At 43.1% G+C, this 19,652-nt stretch overlaps 1 protein-coding gene across 8 annotated transcripts in view; it reads left to right on the top strand.

Moving 5' to 3' along the window:
- Positions 1–848: 848 nt before the first annotated feature.
- Positions 849–19,652, top strand: part of SUN1 (Sad1 and UNC84 domain containing 1) — a 33,129-nt gene continuing 14,325 nt past the window's right edge. For 4 of the 8 annotated variants that reach the window (XM_077187188.1, XM_077187186.1, XM_077187185.1 and 1 more), the window contains exons 1-6: positions 4,850–5,007; positions 11,516–11,612; positions 17,161–17,352; positions 17,682–17,872; positions 18,967–18,993; positions 19,084–19,275. In XM_077187188.1, the coding sequence (XP_077043303.1) occupies positions 11,536–11,612; positions 17,161–17,352; positions 17,682–17,872; positions 18,967–18,993; positions 19,084–19,275 (679 nt within the window). In that variant the 5' untranslated portion in view covers positions 4,850–5,007; positions 11,516–11,535. Of the gene's footprint in view, positions 945–4,849; positions 5,008–5,242; positions 5,566–6,723; positions 7,000–11,515; positions 11,613–17,160; positions 17,353–17,681; positions 17,873–18,966; positions 18,994–19,083; positions 19,276–19,652 lie in introns of those variants that run through there. The other 4 variants (XM_054643576.2, XM_077187189.1, XM_054643577.2 and 1 more) reach the window with 4 other exon arrangements.

Below are 19,652 nucleotides of genomic sequence, written 5' to 3'. Positions count from 1 at the left end.
AATGTTGGTCAAGTGCTTTTAATTACTCTTGTGATCTAAAGCAGAGATGTTTGCAAACCCAACTTCAAATGTGGGATGAGAGAAGAGAACATTCGTGGTTGACATGGAATCTGCTCAAAGTTTTTCAAGATGTTCTAAAGCTGGCACACAACTAGTAAGAGCTGAAGTATTCATCAAGCTTGATATCTTCAGCAGGCTGGGAATTTTTTTCCTCCATATGTTGAACATTTTGTTATCTTTCAGAGCAGTCCATTGTGGGATGCCTCACAAAGAAAAATCTCCACATTATCCAACAAACCAGCTTTTTCTTCAGAGCCAGGAGAGCTTGTTAAAATGAATATTCTAATAGTCCTTCTAGAGACATGCTAAACACCAGCTTGATCTTGTTTGTGTGTGTGTGTGACAAACTGGGCATCTGCCACACATCCTTTTATTAGGTCTTCTGGGTGTAGGACTTGACAATGTGCTAACCTTGCTTGTAATTTACTGTATTTCAACTTCTATAACCCAAATTTCTTAAATCCCTTTATAAAAATTTTCTGTTGTTGAGTCTCCTGTGGATGGTTTATGAGTCTGGATTTTAAGGTCATTTTCTTTGAGCCTCAATTTTCATCTTCAATCTCTTACTGGATCAGTAGGAACTCAACTAAAATGTTTTGGGGTTTTATCCTTGTTTGGCCACATCAGCTCTTATATTTTCTACATTTAGTTAGTGCACATTACAGAATGTCACTAGCACCATACACATTACGTCACTTTTTAAGCTAAGGCAATTTTGGGGAGCAGAGCTGTTATCTCAAACTCTCAGGCACTTTAGATAAGCAGCCTTTAGCCCTGCCCTTCCTGTGAGGAGCAGTTGGGCCTCTGTCTTCGTCCTTGTAAGCCAGCAGACCTGCTGTGGAGGATCCTGGGACTTGGATTCTCAGCAAAACAGAGGTTTTTAGGTAAGTGCATGCGTTTGTCTAACTGAATATAGAATCTTTTATATATTTGTTAACTACCTTACATAGATTGAATTAATTAGACATTGAGAGGGCACTGACAAATGAGATAACTAAACTTTGAGACAGGGTCTACATCAGAGAGCATTTTAGGAGAGGCTGGTGGTTAGGTATGTTCTAGATCCATCCACTTCCCCTCCATGTGGGTCCATCCAGGCAATGTGCAGATTTCCAGGAACACTCTGGCAGATTGCAGACACTCTGCAGGTGTCCAGCCCTGCAGGGTCATGTGAGCCTGCAGGAAGGTGCCCTAATGCACCTCTCTGCTTGTGTCAGCAGCCTGCTCCCAGACACTGACCTCCAGCTCTAACTGCAAAGTTATTACAGGCTGTAATAACAGATCACAGCTCTAATCTAACCTAATCTTTACACAGAGAAACTTAGATATTAAGGTATAATAAGTTAAAAACAGGAGTAACCAGAAAGAATTAGTATAGTCCATAGTACTGTTTTACTACATAGTACTATGATAAAACTATCCAGTGTTAGTACAGTATAACCATAATAGGTATTTATGTCATTACGGTAGAAGTTATTTTATTTATTTATTTATTGTAAATAAATTGTACTATAATAGTTCTATATAGAAAGGTTAGAGTTCTGATGGGCTGTTGCACAGATTTTATCTTGCTGGGGGAAGCCCCTTGTCTGCACCACACAAACATACCAGAGCACTGCCCCAAAAATAAAGTAACATCTTGGCTTTGGAAAGCCAACTGCTGGCTTGAGAGCAGCCAAGCCTCTGTTCCCTTTGCAGAATCTGTGTTAGGATCCCTGCAAGGGAAGGTGAGCAACTGTTTGTTAGAAGAGTGGATCAGAGCTGGTCTACAGGATACATCATGGACTCTCTGTGTCTCAGCCCTCCATGTGAAGCTCTAACCATGTTTTAAAATGAGAGAAAGAAAAATAAGGGAAAAAATCTTCATTATTAGGCATCTGAAGGATCAACAAAAATTACAGTTAACAAGCTTGTGTCCATTTACTGGGATCAATCCCCCAGAGAAGCAGGAGCTGAGCTGGAGCAGCAGATGAGAGCTGTGAGGAGAGCGGCTGCTCTGCCCGCCTGCCTTGGGTGTAATCAGCTTTTCTTGTTAATGTCTGAAATCCCCTGTAAGGCAGGACCACGGAGATCCAGAGGCAAAACTGATCTGAAGGGCTCTGCATCCCCCTTCACCTGATAACCCAACTGCTCTGGATGCAGCAGCCACTGCCTTTGGCTGAGGGGTGTGGGGAAAGGGCCCCGCTGAGCTTAACCATAGAGGGATGCAGGTGCTGAGAAACCTTTGTTTTAATGAGCAGGAAATCAGATTTACAGATATTTCAGGTGATTTCCATACTACCACATATATATGATGATCTGCCCAGCCATGGACACAAAGGTCACCAGTCCCATCCTGTGCAGCAGCGTGCCATGCCCAGTACCACCAGTCAGAAACACCTTGCTGCACTGGTTTCTGCCACATTCAGTCTGTACCTTCAGTCACTGTGGGGTTTGTCCCTTTTGATAGCAAGGACCAGAATGTGGAGCACAACAGTTTTGCTAGGTGTGACTGCAGGAGAGCACTGGGAATGGGAATCATAGTGGGAAAGGAGCAATAATGTGGGAAAAAAGGGAAGGGAAGGGAAGGGAAGGGAAGGGAAGGGAAGGGAAGGGAAGGGAAGGGAAGGGAAGGGAAGGGAAGGGAAGGGAAGGGAAGGGAAGGGAAGGGAAGGGAAGGGAAGGGAAGGGAAGGGAAGGGAAGGGAAGGGAAGGGAAGGGAAGGGAAGGGAAGGGAAGGGAAGGGAGAAATATCATCCTTGGATTGGTTTGAGCCTGTATTGCAGTTTCCCCATACCTGGTGTCAGTTAAGAAAGCTCTTTTTCTCTAAATTCTTAACTGCCCTCTACAATGTCAAAAATGGAACATTTTTAATAGGGTCAATTTTTCTTCTTACTGACCATTTTTCTCTATACACTTCAACTTAGCCAGTAAAATTGTCAGCCCACTTTACATTCAGAATTTGTTTGAGGCTGAGAAACCTTGAAGGAAATTTTGTTTGCCTAAGAGCACTTTCTTCTGAAATGTGGAAAAATTAACTCCCTGTACACAATTTGTTTTAACAAAACCAGGACATCTGACCAAGTTCCCCTTAAATCATGGAAACTTCAAAAAAGCTCTATTGCCTCTCATAGCCAAGTAATGGAGGGAAAACTGAGCTTCAGCCATCATTCTCCAGCCAGCCTCTTGGCCTGGTTGTGATGGAAAAACAACTGCTCAGGACAAGTTAGAGCAGCCTGGGAAGCTGGCAGTGCCCTGGGAGAACGACATGCCTTGTCCTGCCAGAGCTGAGTGCTGCCTGCCCTGCCTGGGCTCCAGGGGAACAGGGTGGGAATCACCCCTCACAGGGCCTGGCCTCACACCACCAAGGAATGTCAAGGAGATTTAAACTAAGAGGTGATTTTGCCCTGAGTATCTTAAGCCTTTAAATATTATCTACTCTTAAGACAGGAAAACAGGTATGGAGTAAGTACAGAAAGAGAAGGAGTGGCCAGAAAACTGATTCTGCAAAACATTCATAAATGCAGGGAGGAGGAGACTGGTGCAGAGCTGCACATCGGACCAAACCAGACACTGGCTTCCAAGTGTCACTGGGGTCAGCTCAGCTTTGGCTGCAGCATCTTAAAACTGTCATGTAGCTGGAGCAAAGCACTTCTAAAAGAAACAGGAATTGCCCAAAATCAGTGCTACAACAATATCAGCTTATACCTTAAGTGAATGTGTTTATCTTGCATTTTCTGTTTCTTAAGGATTAGCTGCCTTCTCTCATTTTGTATCCAAACATTTGGATTATTTAATAATTACATATTTATTAGCCAGTCTTTCACAACAAGCTGAGTCATTTCTGTCACATACAAGTAAATAACAACTCATGGCCTGGTTAGCCTTTCCCAAGTGACAAATTCCCTATTCTGTTCACTGACATTGCACCATCCCTGCCAGCTGGACCCACAAGAGAACTGTGGTCTCAGGCAGACTGAAGGCTTAAAAAAAGTCACTCAGGCACAGGCTCTACATGGAATGTATTTGCATACGTTCCCCGAGTGTTTGAACAATGGGGCTTGTTTCTTCTCTGCCAAGAACCAGTCCCATTCCTGGAAGCGTTCAAGGCCAGGTTGGACAGGGCTTGGAGGAACCTGGTGTAGTGGGAGGTGTCCTTGCTCATTGCAGGGGAGTTGGAACTAGATAGGCTTAAAGGTCAGTTGCAAGCCGAAGCATTCTCTGATTTCTTTTCCGTGTGGCTGTCCGGAGGTTTCTGTGGCCCGATGGTGACATTCCGTCGGGCACCACACGGAGCCGAGGCGCTTCAGTCCCACCGGGTGCGCTGTGCCAAAGTCTTGGCGGAGGAGGGCGAATCAAAGAGAAGGAAAATCCCAAAAAGGACGGGTAGGAAGGAAACAGAGAAAACACTGTGAGGGAAAGTCAGTGAGTCAAGCAATAGAGTGAAAATCTGAGTTAACTCCTCGCCTCTCCACTGCTCGCTCCAGAGGTTCCCACAGCTCCATTTTGCGGAGGGGGAAGGCGAGGCAGGAGGCGGCCGGGCTGTGGCCGTGGCGGGGGCAGCCCCCGAGCGGGGTCTGAGGAGGAGGAGGCGGCAGAGGCGGAGCAGAGCCCCGTGCCCACGTGTGAGGGGCCCGAGGAGGAGGAGGAGCCCCGTGCCCGTGTGTGAGGGGCCCGAGGAGGAGGCGGCGGAGGTGGAGCGGAGCCCCGTGCCCGTGTGTGAGGGGCCCGAGGAGGAGGAGCCCCGTGCCCGTGTGTGAGGGGCCCGAGGAGGAGGAGGAGCCCCGTGCCCGTGTGTGAGGGGCCGCGCGGGGCGGGCGCTGAGGGGGCGCTGCCGGCACGCGCCGCGCGGGCGGGGCGGGGGCTCCCGGCGGCCCCGGCAAAGCGGGCGGGGCCCGGGCAATCTCAGCCGCCGCCGCTGTCGTCGCCGCCGCCGGCTCTGCCTTTCCCTCGCTGCACCGGCACCAGGTAACCCCCGCCGCGGCTCTCCCCGTCGCGCAGGGCCGGGCCGCGCTCCCCCGGCCGCCCCCGGAGCGCGGGGCTGGAGGCGGCGCGGCTCAGCCCGCCCCGGCCGTTGCCAACCGCCCCCCGCCCGCGCTCACCCGTCCCCGCCCGCCCCCGCCCCGGCCCGCCGCCGCTTCCCGCCGGGCCGGGGCCGCGTGTGGCGGCCGCCCGCCCGCGTGGGAGCCCCCGGGGCGCGGTGTCTCGGGTGTGCGGCCTCCCCCGAGCGGGGGATCGGTGTCCCTGGCTCGGGCAGCGGCGCTGGGAAGGCAGCGGGGCGTGAGGCGCCACGGGCTGGAGTCGTGGGGCGGGCGCAGACCCCTGGGTAGCCCGGAGTTCTGTCGGTCGGCGCTGTTGGCTGGGAGGAGAGAGAAACATCAGCTACCACTGTCCCTCTGGGCCTGACACCTGGGAGGTTTCCTTCTTAGAAGAAGCTGTAACCTGCAGCTTTTTGCCCTGATTGTGAAAGAGCTGATAAGTGCGCGGTGGTGCCGGCGCTCGCAGCTGCCGAGCCTTGGTGCAAAGGTAACGTGCTGTGATGGGTGTCGTGCTCTGGCACAGGTAGACCGACCTGTCCTCGCTGTCCCCCGGCTGTCACCTCAGGGCAGCTGCTTCTGTGGAAAAAGTGTTGTTTAACAGACGGGTTTACTGTCGAAGAGTTTGGCATCGCTCGCCGAGTGAGTGACTGCTCGTGTTTTTACAGCATAATGTGCTATTTTAGTGCTGTGCTCCTTTTGAGGTGACAGTGCTGAGTTCCTCATGCCATGTTCACGTTTGGCTGCCCTTCCGTGACCATAGGGGTAGAAGTGTCAGGAACACTGGAGACAGCACCTGTTTTCTGACAGTTCCAGTAAGTTTTAGATCTGCTGGGGAAGAAAAAGTATTTGGTTTACCTTATTTTGCGTTCCTTATTTTACGTTGCCTTATTTAACATTATACTATGTTAAAATAAAATACATTTTATAAATATTTTGTTTATAATATATTATAGGGAAGGAAAATATTAGCCAGCAAATTCCGGGTCTCTGCAGCATTTGCAGCCCTCCCATATCACCATCTGGTTTTCAGTTTAACATTACGCAAAAAGGAAGTTCAAGATTTGCTAATTTCTTTTAATGTTTCTGTTTCATTTCTTTGCAACTGACTATTCCAGCCTAATGCTTCTGTTGACTTTCCCAGTGAATCTTAATGTCTAATTCTTGCTTTTACATATGGGGGTGAATTACTAGTTGCTGATTTTCATAGCAGTGTTGTGGAAGTGAGTTGCAGGGTGTTTTTCGTCGTGAGTGAGCTGGACGGAGGGTTTTACTGACAAGCTTAGCAGGCTTTTTACGTTGCTCTATTAGGAAATGTGGTGGTGTTTAGAGACCTTTAAATCTGCGGTGCTTGACTGGCTTGTTATTTGGTGCTTATAAGGCGTGGACGTTTAGGCATTCAGGTGTCGCTAATGAAGAGTAAGATATGGGGGTTAAATTTGATCGCTAATACCGGGGGTGTTTTATCGGGCAGGTGAAGCGTTTCGGGAGCGTGACGGGCGAGGTGGAATAAAACACGCCTTTTGTTGTGTGCCGGCGGGCTGGGGATCGGAGCCGCAGGGGTTAAGGCGGCGGGGTTGGCCGGGCCGCCGCCTCCAGTGAATTCAAACTCGGCGAGTGACGGGGAGCGTGGGGGCCGGGCGGGCTTTGTTGGGGCCGGGAGCCATTTTGGGCTCGATGTCTCGGCGTGTGCCGCCCGCCGGGCAGCGCGCCCCGAGCCCGGGCCGCGGCGGATGGCGGAGCGGGGCCGCGGGGCCCGGCCAGGCCCCGGTGCGAGCGGGCCCGAGCGGGCCGGGCTCTGAGCCGCTCTGCGGGGCCCTGCGTGTAAACAATGAACCGGCACGCTGCTGCTGCTGCTGCTTTCACCGCGCCTGAATGCGGGGCTGGTTTTGGTCAGCCCTCCCTTTAAAACGCGTTTCGAGAGGTACACAGTGTGAACGTACGGTGTTGTGATGAACCTGGGTTGTGCACCTGTGTTTGGGGATATAATGCTCAATGGTAACGTCTAGTGTCAAATATCGGTGTTGTTACTCGTGGGTTTTTTTGGTTTTGTTCTTGGGTTGCTCTTTTAAAGGAATAATGTTTTGTGAATGTGTGTTTTAATAAAATGTTGATTTAGCTTGGAGCTCTTTGCTCTTCAGCCTGTTTAAACCAGTAATTAACTTGCTATGGTGAAACATCCTTTGTGGAGTATATATACTTTTGGTTCTTTAACCAAAACCAGTGATTTTATTGGTTATTCTGAATAATAGAATGAAATAACTGAAATTACAAGTAAAAAATGGGTTGCTCTCAGAAATTGATGGAGTTTGCATGTTCCACTTTCATTGTTATTGATAGTTTGCCTAAATCTGTTTACATATGTGGCATCAAATGTGTTAAGTCATAGTGACTTAAACTGACTTGGCTTTAAAATATGAGGATAGTAAAGGTTCTATTTGAAGCAGTGCTACCAATACCTAAGACTTTATTGTATCATTTTTTTATCCCTTGTAACAAAAAAAATAAGACATGCTGTCTTGGGAATTTTCTCATTGTCTAACAGACTTTGGTGAATATTTCTACTCTGCCAGGGTCCCTTTTGTGAAATGACAATTTACCACTTCCTCTGTTACAAAGGGTTTCATGAGGAACTGCCTGGACAGTATGTTGATAAAAGTCTGTGTACTCCAAAAGCCATCAGTGAGGGTTTGTGTCTGTCCCTGTGAGGTGTTGGTAGTGCACGGTCAGTGTTTGGTGCTGCTCCCCCTGCCTTGTGATGCTCCTATGCAAAAAAAAGGCCTCTCGTGGAGCATTTCATCATCTTTCCTGGAAGCCAAGATGCTTGCTGCCATGGTGCTGGGACTTTGTTGAGCCTGGTTGATTGTGAGTGTCAGATAAGCTTTTTTTTGAACTAGTGGTGCAGCCTCATGTCATTCAGAAGCTTCAAAGTCCTTTGGAGACAGCCAAGGGCCTTGTGTGCAGGTAAATTCTGCTGCACTGATTACAGGAGTTCCTGAGCTTCCTTGTGTTCTGACAGAGTCTCAATCTGTCTTCTCCAGCCCTTCTGCTGTGCTGATTTATTGTAACACAGATTCAGTTTAATTGCAAGGGAGAGATGATGCTTAGGATGATGTTGTGTCTGCTTCCCAAAAAAAGGCAAATAGTCCAGCTGTCTCCTCTGCAGGAGCATGGAAGTTGGCCTGAAAGCTGAGGCATTCCAGTGGAACTGTGTGCTTCCCTGTAATTCACTCTGGGCTGTCTTATCAAAGTGTTCCTATTACTGGGGCTTGTATACAACTCCAGCCTTGGTTCTTGCACTATACATGCCTTAGTATTAGAACCAGATGTTTATGGGCTTCTACAAAAGGGAAAAAGGCCATTTTAGAGTTTGGGCCTGGTAATCTGCAACAAAGCTGAGACTAAAAGTCTGCATGAAACTGAGTCCAGACAGATCTGTGGTACCTAAAGCAGAAAGGTGTTGGGCACCCAGAAGTGTTCAAACTGGAACTAAGTACAGGGCTTACCTCTCAGGTTCTCTGCCAAGTTTTGTGATTTAAGATTTTCAAAATATTTTATTAACGTCTCTTTCTGTTCCAGTTGTGTATGGAAGTTTCATAAGTCAGAACAAAGATTATACATGAAAGGTGGAGTGCTGTTAAACACAAGTGAACAAATTAGAGTGAGTCAATGTCCTCTGCCTACCCTGTGTCTGTTTTGTAATACAGATGTAGAATATTTCTAAATAAATTGGGTTGATCATTTGTTTTGAAGAGGTGGATAACTAAGATTAAGCTGTTGAAGTAAAGTCAGACTTTAAAAATATCCAGTTTCATAGTAAATTCTAGATGCCCATTTTTGCAAATGGTGCGGGTCATCTCTGAAGATGACTTTCAAATTCTTTTTAAGTCAGTTAAGCTTGTTTTGTTGTTTGAAAAATTGAGTAGAGATTTCTCCTCCTGAGTCAGAATTCATTTTAGAGCATCAGACAAGCAGTGAATCAAACCAAGCCCCTAAATCTTCCCAGAGTGATTTCTAAGTGTGGTGTTTAGATGGCAAACCTGATATCTTCACTGAGAGCTGGGTGCTATGAAACCCAGCTATTAATAGACCTATGCCTAAGTACCTTCGAGGCTTTGCAGTTAGCACTGCCTTTGTCAAGCACATATTTTATCTATAATAACTTAATGATACAATTCAAACATTATCAAATAAGAAATACTATTTACATTTCAGCATTTGATTTATTCAGAAATCAAGTGGAGAGAGAACTGGTGGTGAAGGGGAAAAGAACAGGGAACAAACGGAGCCAACATGTTGTTTTTCAAACTCGGCCGTTGCCCTGCCCATATGGGCAGTGCAGACAGGGAGGAGCTGGGAGCTACTCAGAGCTCACTGGCATAGCTGAGCTTTCCATGTGGGAAAATACTGTTGGGTGTCAGAAGGATTAGCTACTGAGTTGCCAGTTAAAAAATAGGTTTTATGATGAAATGATGCGTGCTAGGCACGCACATAACTCCAGCGGAAACTGAACAAGGTTTTTCTACCTTGAGGGTTAAAAATCTTTATTGGCATGAACCAATTCAAACAGATCAACCTTAATCATAGTTTTCAGCTTCAGTAGGCATAGTCTGAAAAACCTGTTTTGCTATTTTTTAATACAAGTGCTCTCTGATGTTATCAGCATCCCTCATCTTGAAATTCACAATATTTCCACTTCTGTTCCTGGCGAGCCATTGCTCTCTGGTCCCCATTTCCTATGTGCTAAATTGAGCTCCTGTTTGTTGATAAAGTAAGGCAGCAGTTGTTACATATTCCAACAGAATTTGCTGCTCATTCCAGCAAAAGAATGAGGCTGCTTTGCTAATACTTCTGCTCTACTGATTTAAGCTTCCTGTAAACAAACAATAAATTTATATACAACTTAGTGAAAACATTCTGGCTCTGGGGCAAATGAAGTGAGTGTAGAGGATCACTTAATGGAAATGTGTTTTCTATAATACAAAAAAAAAAGTAAATAGCAGGAGACCTTATTTTTCATTAACTCCACTTTGCATGGGAGGTGCTTGGATTCAGGAAGCTACAATGCTTAGGCCCGGAAGTTTTAATATTTTTAAGTCTTCAGTAGTCATGGAAATACCCTCCTGCCTTACTGACCTCAGGATTTGGAGGCTACAGGTACACTAAGAGCATTTTAATGTTACATGTACAGATTGCTTTTGAGCTGCTTTTGCCTGTACCTGCTTTTTGTCCCCATTTCTTATGCATATCTAGCTGTACAAAATAAAACCTTTTTTCAGCATAGGAAAGTGCATCTCCAAAATGAGATGCTTGTTGACGTTATGATTATGAAAACTAGCTGGGGATATTTTTATCCTGGTTCAAATATGCCATCCCAGATGTGTGGAACATCTTTTACTGCTGTTGAAACAGGAGCCATAGATAAGCTGCAAGTAGCCAGGATTCTGCCTTGCTAACCATGCCAATCCAGAATAGCCAAATCCCTATTTGTTAACTACAAATAAACTATCATCCAAGAATCTTTTCTGCAGAATTAAAAATAAAATTGAGGAGGGCTGAAGGGTTTTTGCCAATACTATGAAATTGAAAGTCAAATTGTTCATAGTACCACAAGTAGTCACCCATGCAGCTCTGCAAATTTGTTGATATGACAACATCAGTTTTTATTTTCTTCCAAAAGCTATAATACCTTTCAAAGACCCCATGGAAAGTTTTACAAATGTTACTTGGGTGGTTTTGATTTGATAGTTTTGGGTTTGTTTTTTTGGAAGTGGATGGCACTCTGGAAAATGTGCCTAATTCCAACCTATGAGTCACTTTGCAGTTGGCTCTTTTGCTGGGGTGTGTATTCAGTGGTTTTAATGACAGGAATAAATTATGTGAGATGAAGGATACTCCCTCACTGCTTAGGGGGTGGTATTCAAAAGTGCTAGAGTAAAATGATTTGACTATATGTAAAAACTTCCTCAAGTTTCATCTGCAGTATCCTTGGTGCACAGAGCAGCCTATAATTTGCTCACAGGGCACTGAAAGCAAAACATATTTTGAAGAGATCTCTGAACCATGGCTGTGTGGTTCTTTAGATTTTTGTACTTATCTTCTTTAGGGGATACCAGCATAACACAGTTCCTGTGGAAGTGTTGTAATTTGGTTGTGATAAGAGTTTGGCTCATAACTGCAATGTTCCAGAGAGCTTGGAAACAGCTGAAAGTAGGGTATCATAAAGAAGGTCACAGGCAGAGATACCCTGAGCTTCCTGTAGTAATGATAAGGGATACCTGGCACTAGCAGCAATACTACTCCACTACTGAGAGCTCCATGTTTCTGGTAATAGCTCTTTTATTCAATGCTTAATAACACAGGCTGAACAGTGCAAGGGCTCCTTGATTGACTTTATGCAATTTTAAGTCATTGCATTACTTTATTTTCACCTTTTACAGTATGATTTGAAACTGTCAACATGGACTTTTCACGTCTACACACGTACACCCCTCCCCAATGTCTGCCAGAGAACACTGGCTATACATATGCACTCAGGTGAGAACCTTTTCTTCTTGTAGCCAAACTGTCTGTGCTGAATGTTGCTCATCTGGAGAGTTGGGCTTTCATGGTAAGTAGCTGACTCTTGGAAGAAGTGGGCTTTTTCTAGCCTAGCTTGAAAACAAGTGCTGTGTCCTAACTGGGGGAAGAAAACGTTGAACTAACAGGACAATGAGTAAGATAATGACTCAGTGTTTATTAGTTGCTATGAATAACTTGTGTCCGCCTAGTTACAACTGCTGTTGGATTTCTATAAATATGCCCTCGAAATTCTTCGATGTTTTGTGTCTTGTACTTTGGTGGGTGCTTTCTTTTGTGATTTGGGGCCACTTTAACTTTAAACCACTGATTTTTGCACACTCATTGCTGCTAGTGTGGGACTTGGCTGGAAGGAAAATATTGATCACTTCCATTAGCAAAGCTGCTTCTTGGGTGAATGTAAAATCTGTGTTCTAATCAACTTGCTTTTCCTTTTGTCTTTTTTTGTATCTTCTAATGATCTTGTTTCTTTCTTGTATCTTTGTTTTGCTTAAATCATTTCAGTTTTCTAGAAACTAACTGTATTGTTTGGTAGTTTTTGTATTATGCATTCAGATAATAAGTGTTGTGATGCCTATTTTGAGTTTTTTACTATTAATGTAGCAGATTGTTGCTGCTCTGATCTATTGAGCTTTTCCTGCTGTTGAGATGTATACCTGCTTCAGAGTATCTCTGTGATCTGAATTATTGCTTTAGCTAATTTTAAATTTAAAAAATGATTGTTTGTTAGGATGCAGTATGAGATTTGCTTTTCATTCCCTCTGTACATCATTATTATGTGTTGTTATTAAAATCCATTATAGAGATAGGAGAATGCTTGGCTACTTGCCAAAAAAACAGAAGTTGGCAAAACTGTAGCATTAAGAGATTACTGAGTTAATTCTCTTCTTTTGTGCACTCCAAAACTGTACATTTACATTTTCTGTTGGGGATCATGGCTTCTTTTTTTTTTTTTTTTTAGGCTATAGCCTAATGTCAGTAGTGTTGCAAATGTGACATATTTTGTGTTGCATCAATTTAATTGCAATTTTTCCTGAATTTTGCGAAAAACTCTTGGTAAAATGTTGGTTATATACTAGTGGGTTTTCTAATTTCAGGAAAAGCATGCTGAGCAATGAAATGTGATCTACATGCCTTGTATCCAGCAGCAGTTTCACTTCTGTATTACTGAGTTTAGTTACCTTTGTGTTGCAAATGTACCTTAGAGATTGGCTGAAATATTGTAACTCCTGACAGGTTAAACTCCTCTGGTGTTCTTGTGCAGAATTCTCAACCAGTGAAACAGTGGGCAAGTAGAAAGGAAGATGCAGAATTATAAATCCTGTTGGGCATCTGGAGGATATTTAATTATGTCTTTGGTGGGATTTATTTAGGGGACAACTGAATGTTTGTCTTGCTGCATAAATGAAGACTGCTTTGCAAAATTGAGGTGTTGTGAAGGGATTGTATTCCCTGAAACTTTCCATCTTGCCATTTCACTGTGTTAAACTATTAGGAATATATAGAAATGGAAAGAGCTGGGTAAGATGAAGTTTAATAACTGAATTAATGAAAGCCAGTATTGTTAAACTAGGTTGAAATTAATTAATTGTAATTCTTCCTTATGTAAAAAAGAAGGATTGGCAAGCTCTTTCTTTAAAATTGTGTGAAACCCTAAATGTTATAACAGGGGAGCAAACCACTTGGTACACTGACATGACACTGCCTTCAGGGTGTCAAGAGAGTAAACCACAGTCTCTTGTGCAGACTCTTGCTGTGCCTCTGCTTGCTGCATGTGTGCAGAATGACATCTATTATTGTAGCTCTTCCTCCTCTGGGTCAAACAATATTGGAAGATCTGAGGAAATTGCTAATCAGAAATATTTTCATGTTGAAATTTGTTCCTTCTTACCCCTCACCTGTGTTTGTTTTGCTTATATTCTAATCTGGTTTATTCTGCCTTTGACAATTCAATCTTTACAGAATCTTTTCTTTAAAGAAATTGGCTTGGGATGTAGCCCTGCAGAAAGCAGTACAGTGAAGTTTGATACCACAAAGCTATTATTAGAGTTGGCTATGATTTATTAATAGAACTTATATTAATACTCACTGGAATCACTGTGTGTTCAGAGCTGGAGTGCTTCTACTTTGTGCTTCTACTCCTCCAGCCCAAATCAGAAAAACATTTAACTGATATACCTAAATAATCTTTATCCTCCTCCAAATGCAAGTCAAATGTGTGAATCTCACCCACCTGTCAACAGGCAATTTACACCCCACTCTTATGACTGATCCTTCTTTTTAGTCACCATCATCTTTTGAATTGTGTTGTCAGTTTGGGTGGCTTTAACACTTCTTCACAAATATGGGTTAAATCAATAAGAATTTGGTTTGATTTTCTGTGTCAGAGCATTCAACTGGGATGTAATTTTCTGCACAGTAATTGAATAAAATCCTTTGAGGTTTTTAAGTATGTTCTGGGTCTGACTGAAGAAATAACTAAACAATTCAGGGTAGTGTCCTTAGTAACTTAATGTGAGTAATGCCCCCTGGTTAGAAAGCCTGTGAATGTTTTTGTATTGACTATATGTCTGTCCATATTAGAAGATGTCTGTTCAGTTGTAGTTTTCTATGTCTATTGCATGTGCCTGTTATCCTGAATAGTCAAGAACATCACTGCCCATTTCATTCCAAGGAGTATTTATAAAGAAATGACACTTAAGGTCCTTCAGACAAGCTATAGACATGCTAAAATTGGCAGACCTCATTCTCATTCTGCTTACTTGAGAAATAACCTGCTGAAGTCTAGGACATTCTTACTCTGCAGAAGTATCAAGAAGCTGGAAATGTAAGACTAGACCCAGTCACCAGCTCTGCCAGCAGCCATGGGAGCTGTTTGCTGGGGAGGGAACCAGTCCTCACTGTTTGCAGAGGTTGTCCAGGAGTGTGGGCTGGTTGCATCCCACCTTTGGGTGTTTCTTGGTTAGCTGGACATACTGCATAGGAGGACATCAATGTACAGGTTCATTGCTGGCCCTTGAAAGGAAAGGCAGTGGTTTTACTGTAGTCTTTTCTGTGGAAGAGAAAAGGCTGCATTCCAAAGCATGGGAAGGGAAATGGGAAGTTAGGAGACTTCTAGGTACTGTCCCACTGCCTGAGGACTGATAGTGTGAAGAGAATTATTACCCTGCATAGTGAGAGACAAGCCCCTTTTGTTAAAGAGATTCCATGATGATTTGTTGGGTTTTTTTAGATAGTAGAGCTCAAATTCAAACTATTTATTCAACCCACATTGATATAAATGCTCTTTGAGATACTTGGTAACAGCAAGTGTTCATAAACAGAAACAAATTGAGGCTGGTCACAGCTGTCAGCTTGTTCTGTGTACTTTGTGTTCTTGTGAATTGAGTATCTGTAAGAAACGTGGGGTGAAGATGAGGAAAAGCAAATGCATAGTGGCAAATGTAAATAGCAAAACTGAGTTCTGAAACAGCTGTTTAGGGAGGGACTCAACAGAAAACTGTGACCCTTTCAGAACAACAGCAGGAGGAGCCACATTTAACCCATATTCTCTCTTCATATCTGTCAGAGTATGAGTAATTCATGTTTAGCATTTTTGAAAACTAAAAATTAAACTCTTTAGTCTACAATTGGTGGAGCACATGAGAAAACATGTTATTTCTTCTCTGTCTTCCAGCCAAATGAAAGCCAGGATTAACAAGCCTAATGTATTTAGTGTATATGCTGGGTTTGTTAAGTTGTGCTGAGGCTCTTTCCTGCCTTCCTCAGGGTTGCACTGCACATGCCAGCATTATCAGGGCACACCAGTGAGATCCAGCACACAGAACCAAAGCCCTGCCATCAAATCTGTGCTACTCAGGGACACTGAAGCAGCTACTTTGGACAGACTCTGGTCTGATGTTATGGGCTGAATGCCCAGCTGGTTTTAGAGCCATGAGATATTTCCCAGCAGTGTGTTGCCTGGGGTTTTTAGCCAAAAGAAATGCAGTTGATATGCTCTGACAGCCCCATTTTACATACTTTTCTTTGTATTGAGGAGCAATGAAGAAACTGATTTCAAAAGCACCACCTTGTCAGAATTACATCATTACTGTAAGTGCAGTTTCAAGGCCTTCTGGTGCTAACTTAATTTTATACTGAAGCAGTATCAATACTCACCATATTATTGCTTTGTGATGTTATGAGGTCTTTAATGATGGTGTGAGAAAACTATTTCCATTAAGTTGTTTTTACACAAGTACATTTTATAGTAGCTATTTGGATGCATTCTTAAAGGGAAAGCTTCCATTTCAAATACAGATTGTACAGTAGAATCCACTCATTCAGATCTAATTTGCTTGTTTTTGTTTGGGGAGAAAGAGGTGCTGTCATAAACAGTCCTTTGCTTATCTCTTCTTTTAAAAACCCAAACAAACCTCCAGGAATATTAAAGTGCTGTTACATCTCTGTATATCCCTGTGGCCCAAGAAGGGACAGAGTCCTTATGAAAGCTGGCCCAGAGCACTCAGCATTTGGATGCTGTGGGTCACAGGGCTGAGCAGTTCTAGAACCTGACCTGCTGTGCAGTGCCCTGTGCCAGCAGCCTCTGCTCACTTACATAACTGAATGTTTCCTTTGGTTGGAAGTATGACAATTCTGCTTTGGGCTGAACTTCTGCTTTGGTAAATGTATTTCTTACAGACTCCTCAGCTTAATCTGTTTGTGTTTGCCTTGTGTTGCTGCTTTGTCTTCACTGTAAGTTTTCATGGAGGCTCTGAGAGAATCACGTGCCGAAATGTGGAGTTCCTGGGGTAATGGCATGAAGGCTATCTATGTGTAAACTTGCCTCTGTGGAGAGAAACAAATTGAAGTCTCTAAACATTTTTTGTTAATTCTGAGTTAAGTATTTCTAGTGGTTTGCATTAGATTAGGAAATATTTTTGAACCACTTTTTTAAAAGCAAGTAATGGTTGTTAAGCTGAAATAGCTGAAGTAGGGAAGTCATTAAGTCTGTTAAAGGGAGGAAGTTCCTACTTGTTGGGAGGTGGAAATTCAGGATAATGTGGCATATGGATCTTCAGTTCTCAAAACAAGGACTTGGCAAACAGAAAATTGACAAAAATAAACTGAGACTGAAAATTAATCTTTGCCTTGCAACTTGGAGTGTGTCATTTTTAATTTGCTTCTAGGCATGGTGAAGAAACTGTATCATGAATGGCTTCCACTCTCAAATTGGTCCCAAAAGAATGAGTGCTTACTCTGGCTAAACTTCATATGTGGTTTCCATGGTGGTTGTTTCTTTCTGTGATTTGCTTTCAGTTGTAGAACTGGTAATATGAATTGCCTAGGAGAACTTTGAATATCTACATGTATCTAGATTATTTGGGTTATTTGGTATATCTTGTGGGGATTGTACCATAACCCCGAATAAACTGTATTTAATGGAAACTTGGACTAGCTTGAAAAACCTGTTTGTTACCAGGTTGAAAATTCTCCCAGTAACTTTGCTGTTCTTATTTTACTGCAGTTCGAGTTATTCTTCATCTGCTTTGGATTTTGAGACTGAGAACAAAATAGATCCAGTGTTTGATTCACCCAGAATGTCCCGGCGTAGTTTACGGTTGGCTGCTGGAGGATACAGTAAAGCAGATGATGGACAGAGTGATTCCCTTCAGGACAGCTCTTATGCTGGAAACACATCCTTCAGGGATCAGTCTAAGTAAGCATTTTAGTCATCACTAGTAAATCCTGAGTCTTACTGTTTGAACACAATAATGCAGAGAGGTTACCTACAGGTCTTATTTTGTGTTCTTGGTGTTTGCTGCCATACTCTGAAATTTATGTTCAGTATGTGGTTTGCAATGACAATTTTCTACAAACATCTTTGTCAAATTATAGGTGCTTGAAGACAAGGACTTCCTTTTAAATCTTGTTTGCTCTGTTTAGTCGCATCAGTGTTGAAGTGACTGTTAATTCATTTATTAATAAAGTGAGAGAGTGACAGAAATGTGTCTTTAGTGCTGTGTCTTACTTGCCTTTGTTTCCTAGGGTGGTGAAGCAACGCAGAAGTATGAGCAAGCAGTCTGGCAGTGGAAGACATGTGCCAAGGAAAAATCTGTCCAGCTCATCTATTTTTAGCCAGAGCAGTTTCAATAGCCATGCCAGTGATACATCCATGATATCCACTATATTGGATGAGTCTCTGATTCGGGAAAGGACAGAAGTTGATCATTTCTGGGGTAGGCAATAATTGCTATTGCTTGTATCAAAGTGTGCAGCCTGTTTGGTTTGGTGTATATAAATGTATGATCTTTGCATCACCTGTTGTCCATCCTATCCTCAAACATGTGAACATTTGCACTTCATCTGTAGGGGTCTGCTTGCTAAGATGCCCACTGGAAATTCATGGTCTAGTGTGTAAATTTGATTTACTGGCATGGTTAATGTCAAGATATTCACAGGCAAGTTAATATGCCAGCAAACATAAACACTTCTGTGATGTAATGCCATAATTATCTCCTGTCATTGCTTTCCTCAAAATGTACACTGAGTTCTGTATTGAAAGAATGGTAAACATATAACTTGTTTTTGAAAAGTCAAAGGAAAAGCCTCGTCTTACTTGTTTGTAGGCAGAAATGTGTTTATTTTTAAGATACCTTGAGATGGAAGTTCCAAATTAGTGGCATTTCAGAATTTCCCAGAATGTTTTTTGTGTGTGGCTGGCTGGTTTGGCTTTTTAACGATACCAAAATGTATTTTCCTGGAACCTTTTCTCTTCAATGCAGATAAAATATGGGAGTTGTCTATATAAAGTATTGTCTATGTTAAGCATTGTGTACAGGCAGCTCAGCAATTTGTTCTATCTCCCAATTCAGACTCTTTGTTTCCAGTCAGAATACTTGTGACCTTCCCAGAGTCCTAGTGGGAAGAACTGTATCGATCTTGGTAGAACCCATTCTAAATTTTAGATAAAACAGAATTTTAAATACAGTAGTATCAAAGTAGTTACCAAGCAGCAGAAACATTGTAAGCTTGTAATTAGCTGCTTTAACTTCTTGTGGGAACTAAGTCAAGGTGCAGTTGGCATTCATGTTGCCTTGCCTGCCCCTTCTGTGGTGGGAAGATTTTCACAACTATTCCCATACTACAATAAGGTCTGGATAGGTGTTTCTCTGATGGGCTGCAAAATATGTTAAATGCTAACCATAAAGAGACTTTCTTTGAAGTCTTCAAATTAGCAGGACTTCTAACTTGAGTTTATGAAAGATACTGTAATTCAGTTCAGGTCTTTCTTATATTTGGGACCAATTTCTTCTTTTTTTTTCGTTTGCAGGCCTTGATGAAGAAGGTGACCCCAAAAGTAAGTAGAGTTGGCTTTTTCTTGCACATGGTTTGTGTGTGGCAGGCCCGGTGCCGGCAGTGCTGCCACGGGGTTGTGCTGTGTTTGCAGGCAGTGACACCACGCTGCTGCAGGGCAACGGGGGCATAGCAGCCCCAGAGCTGCAGCCCGCGCTGAACGGCTACACGTGCAGTGACTGCAGCATGCTGTCCGAGAGGAAGGAGGTCCTCACTGCCTACTCACCTTCCCATGTGCCATCCTCCAGGATCTACACTAGGGACAGGAGCCAGAAACATGCATCTAGTAAGTTACTTCCTCTTGTGTTTCATTTCCACGGTGTTATTTAAGCATCTGTCTAACCCTGATGAACTTGCCAGTAACCGAATTCTAGAGATCAGCTTTTATTTGAAATACATTTTTTTTGTGTCAGTTGAAATTTTATGTACATGTATGTGATAATCTACTGATTTTCAGTGCTGCTGTAGGAATCAAACAATTAGAAAATTCAAATGCCCTGCCCTTAAGTTATAAAATTATTTGGCCAGCCAGGACTGATTGTAAGTCTCCTAATCTGACATCAGATCTGTGTGGCTCTGCCTGTGAAATATTTGGTAATGGTTTCTAAGATACAAACTTCCTGTGCTTTTTGGTTTACAATTTTTTATCCCTCATGTCACTTG

The sequence above is a fragment of the Agelaius phoeniceus genome, chromosome 16, assembly GCF_051311805.1.
Source record: "Agelaius phoeniceus isolate bAgePho1 chromosome 16, bAgePho1.hap1, whole genome shotgun sequence".
NCBI classification, from domain to species: domain Eukaryota; kingdom Metazoa; phylum Chordata; class Aves; order Passeriformes; family Icteridae; genus Agelaius; species Agelaius phoeniceus.
The sequence above is the reverse complement of the archived record's forward strand: the minus strand, read 5'-3'. Positions and strand labels throughout refer to the sequence as shown.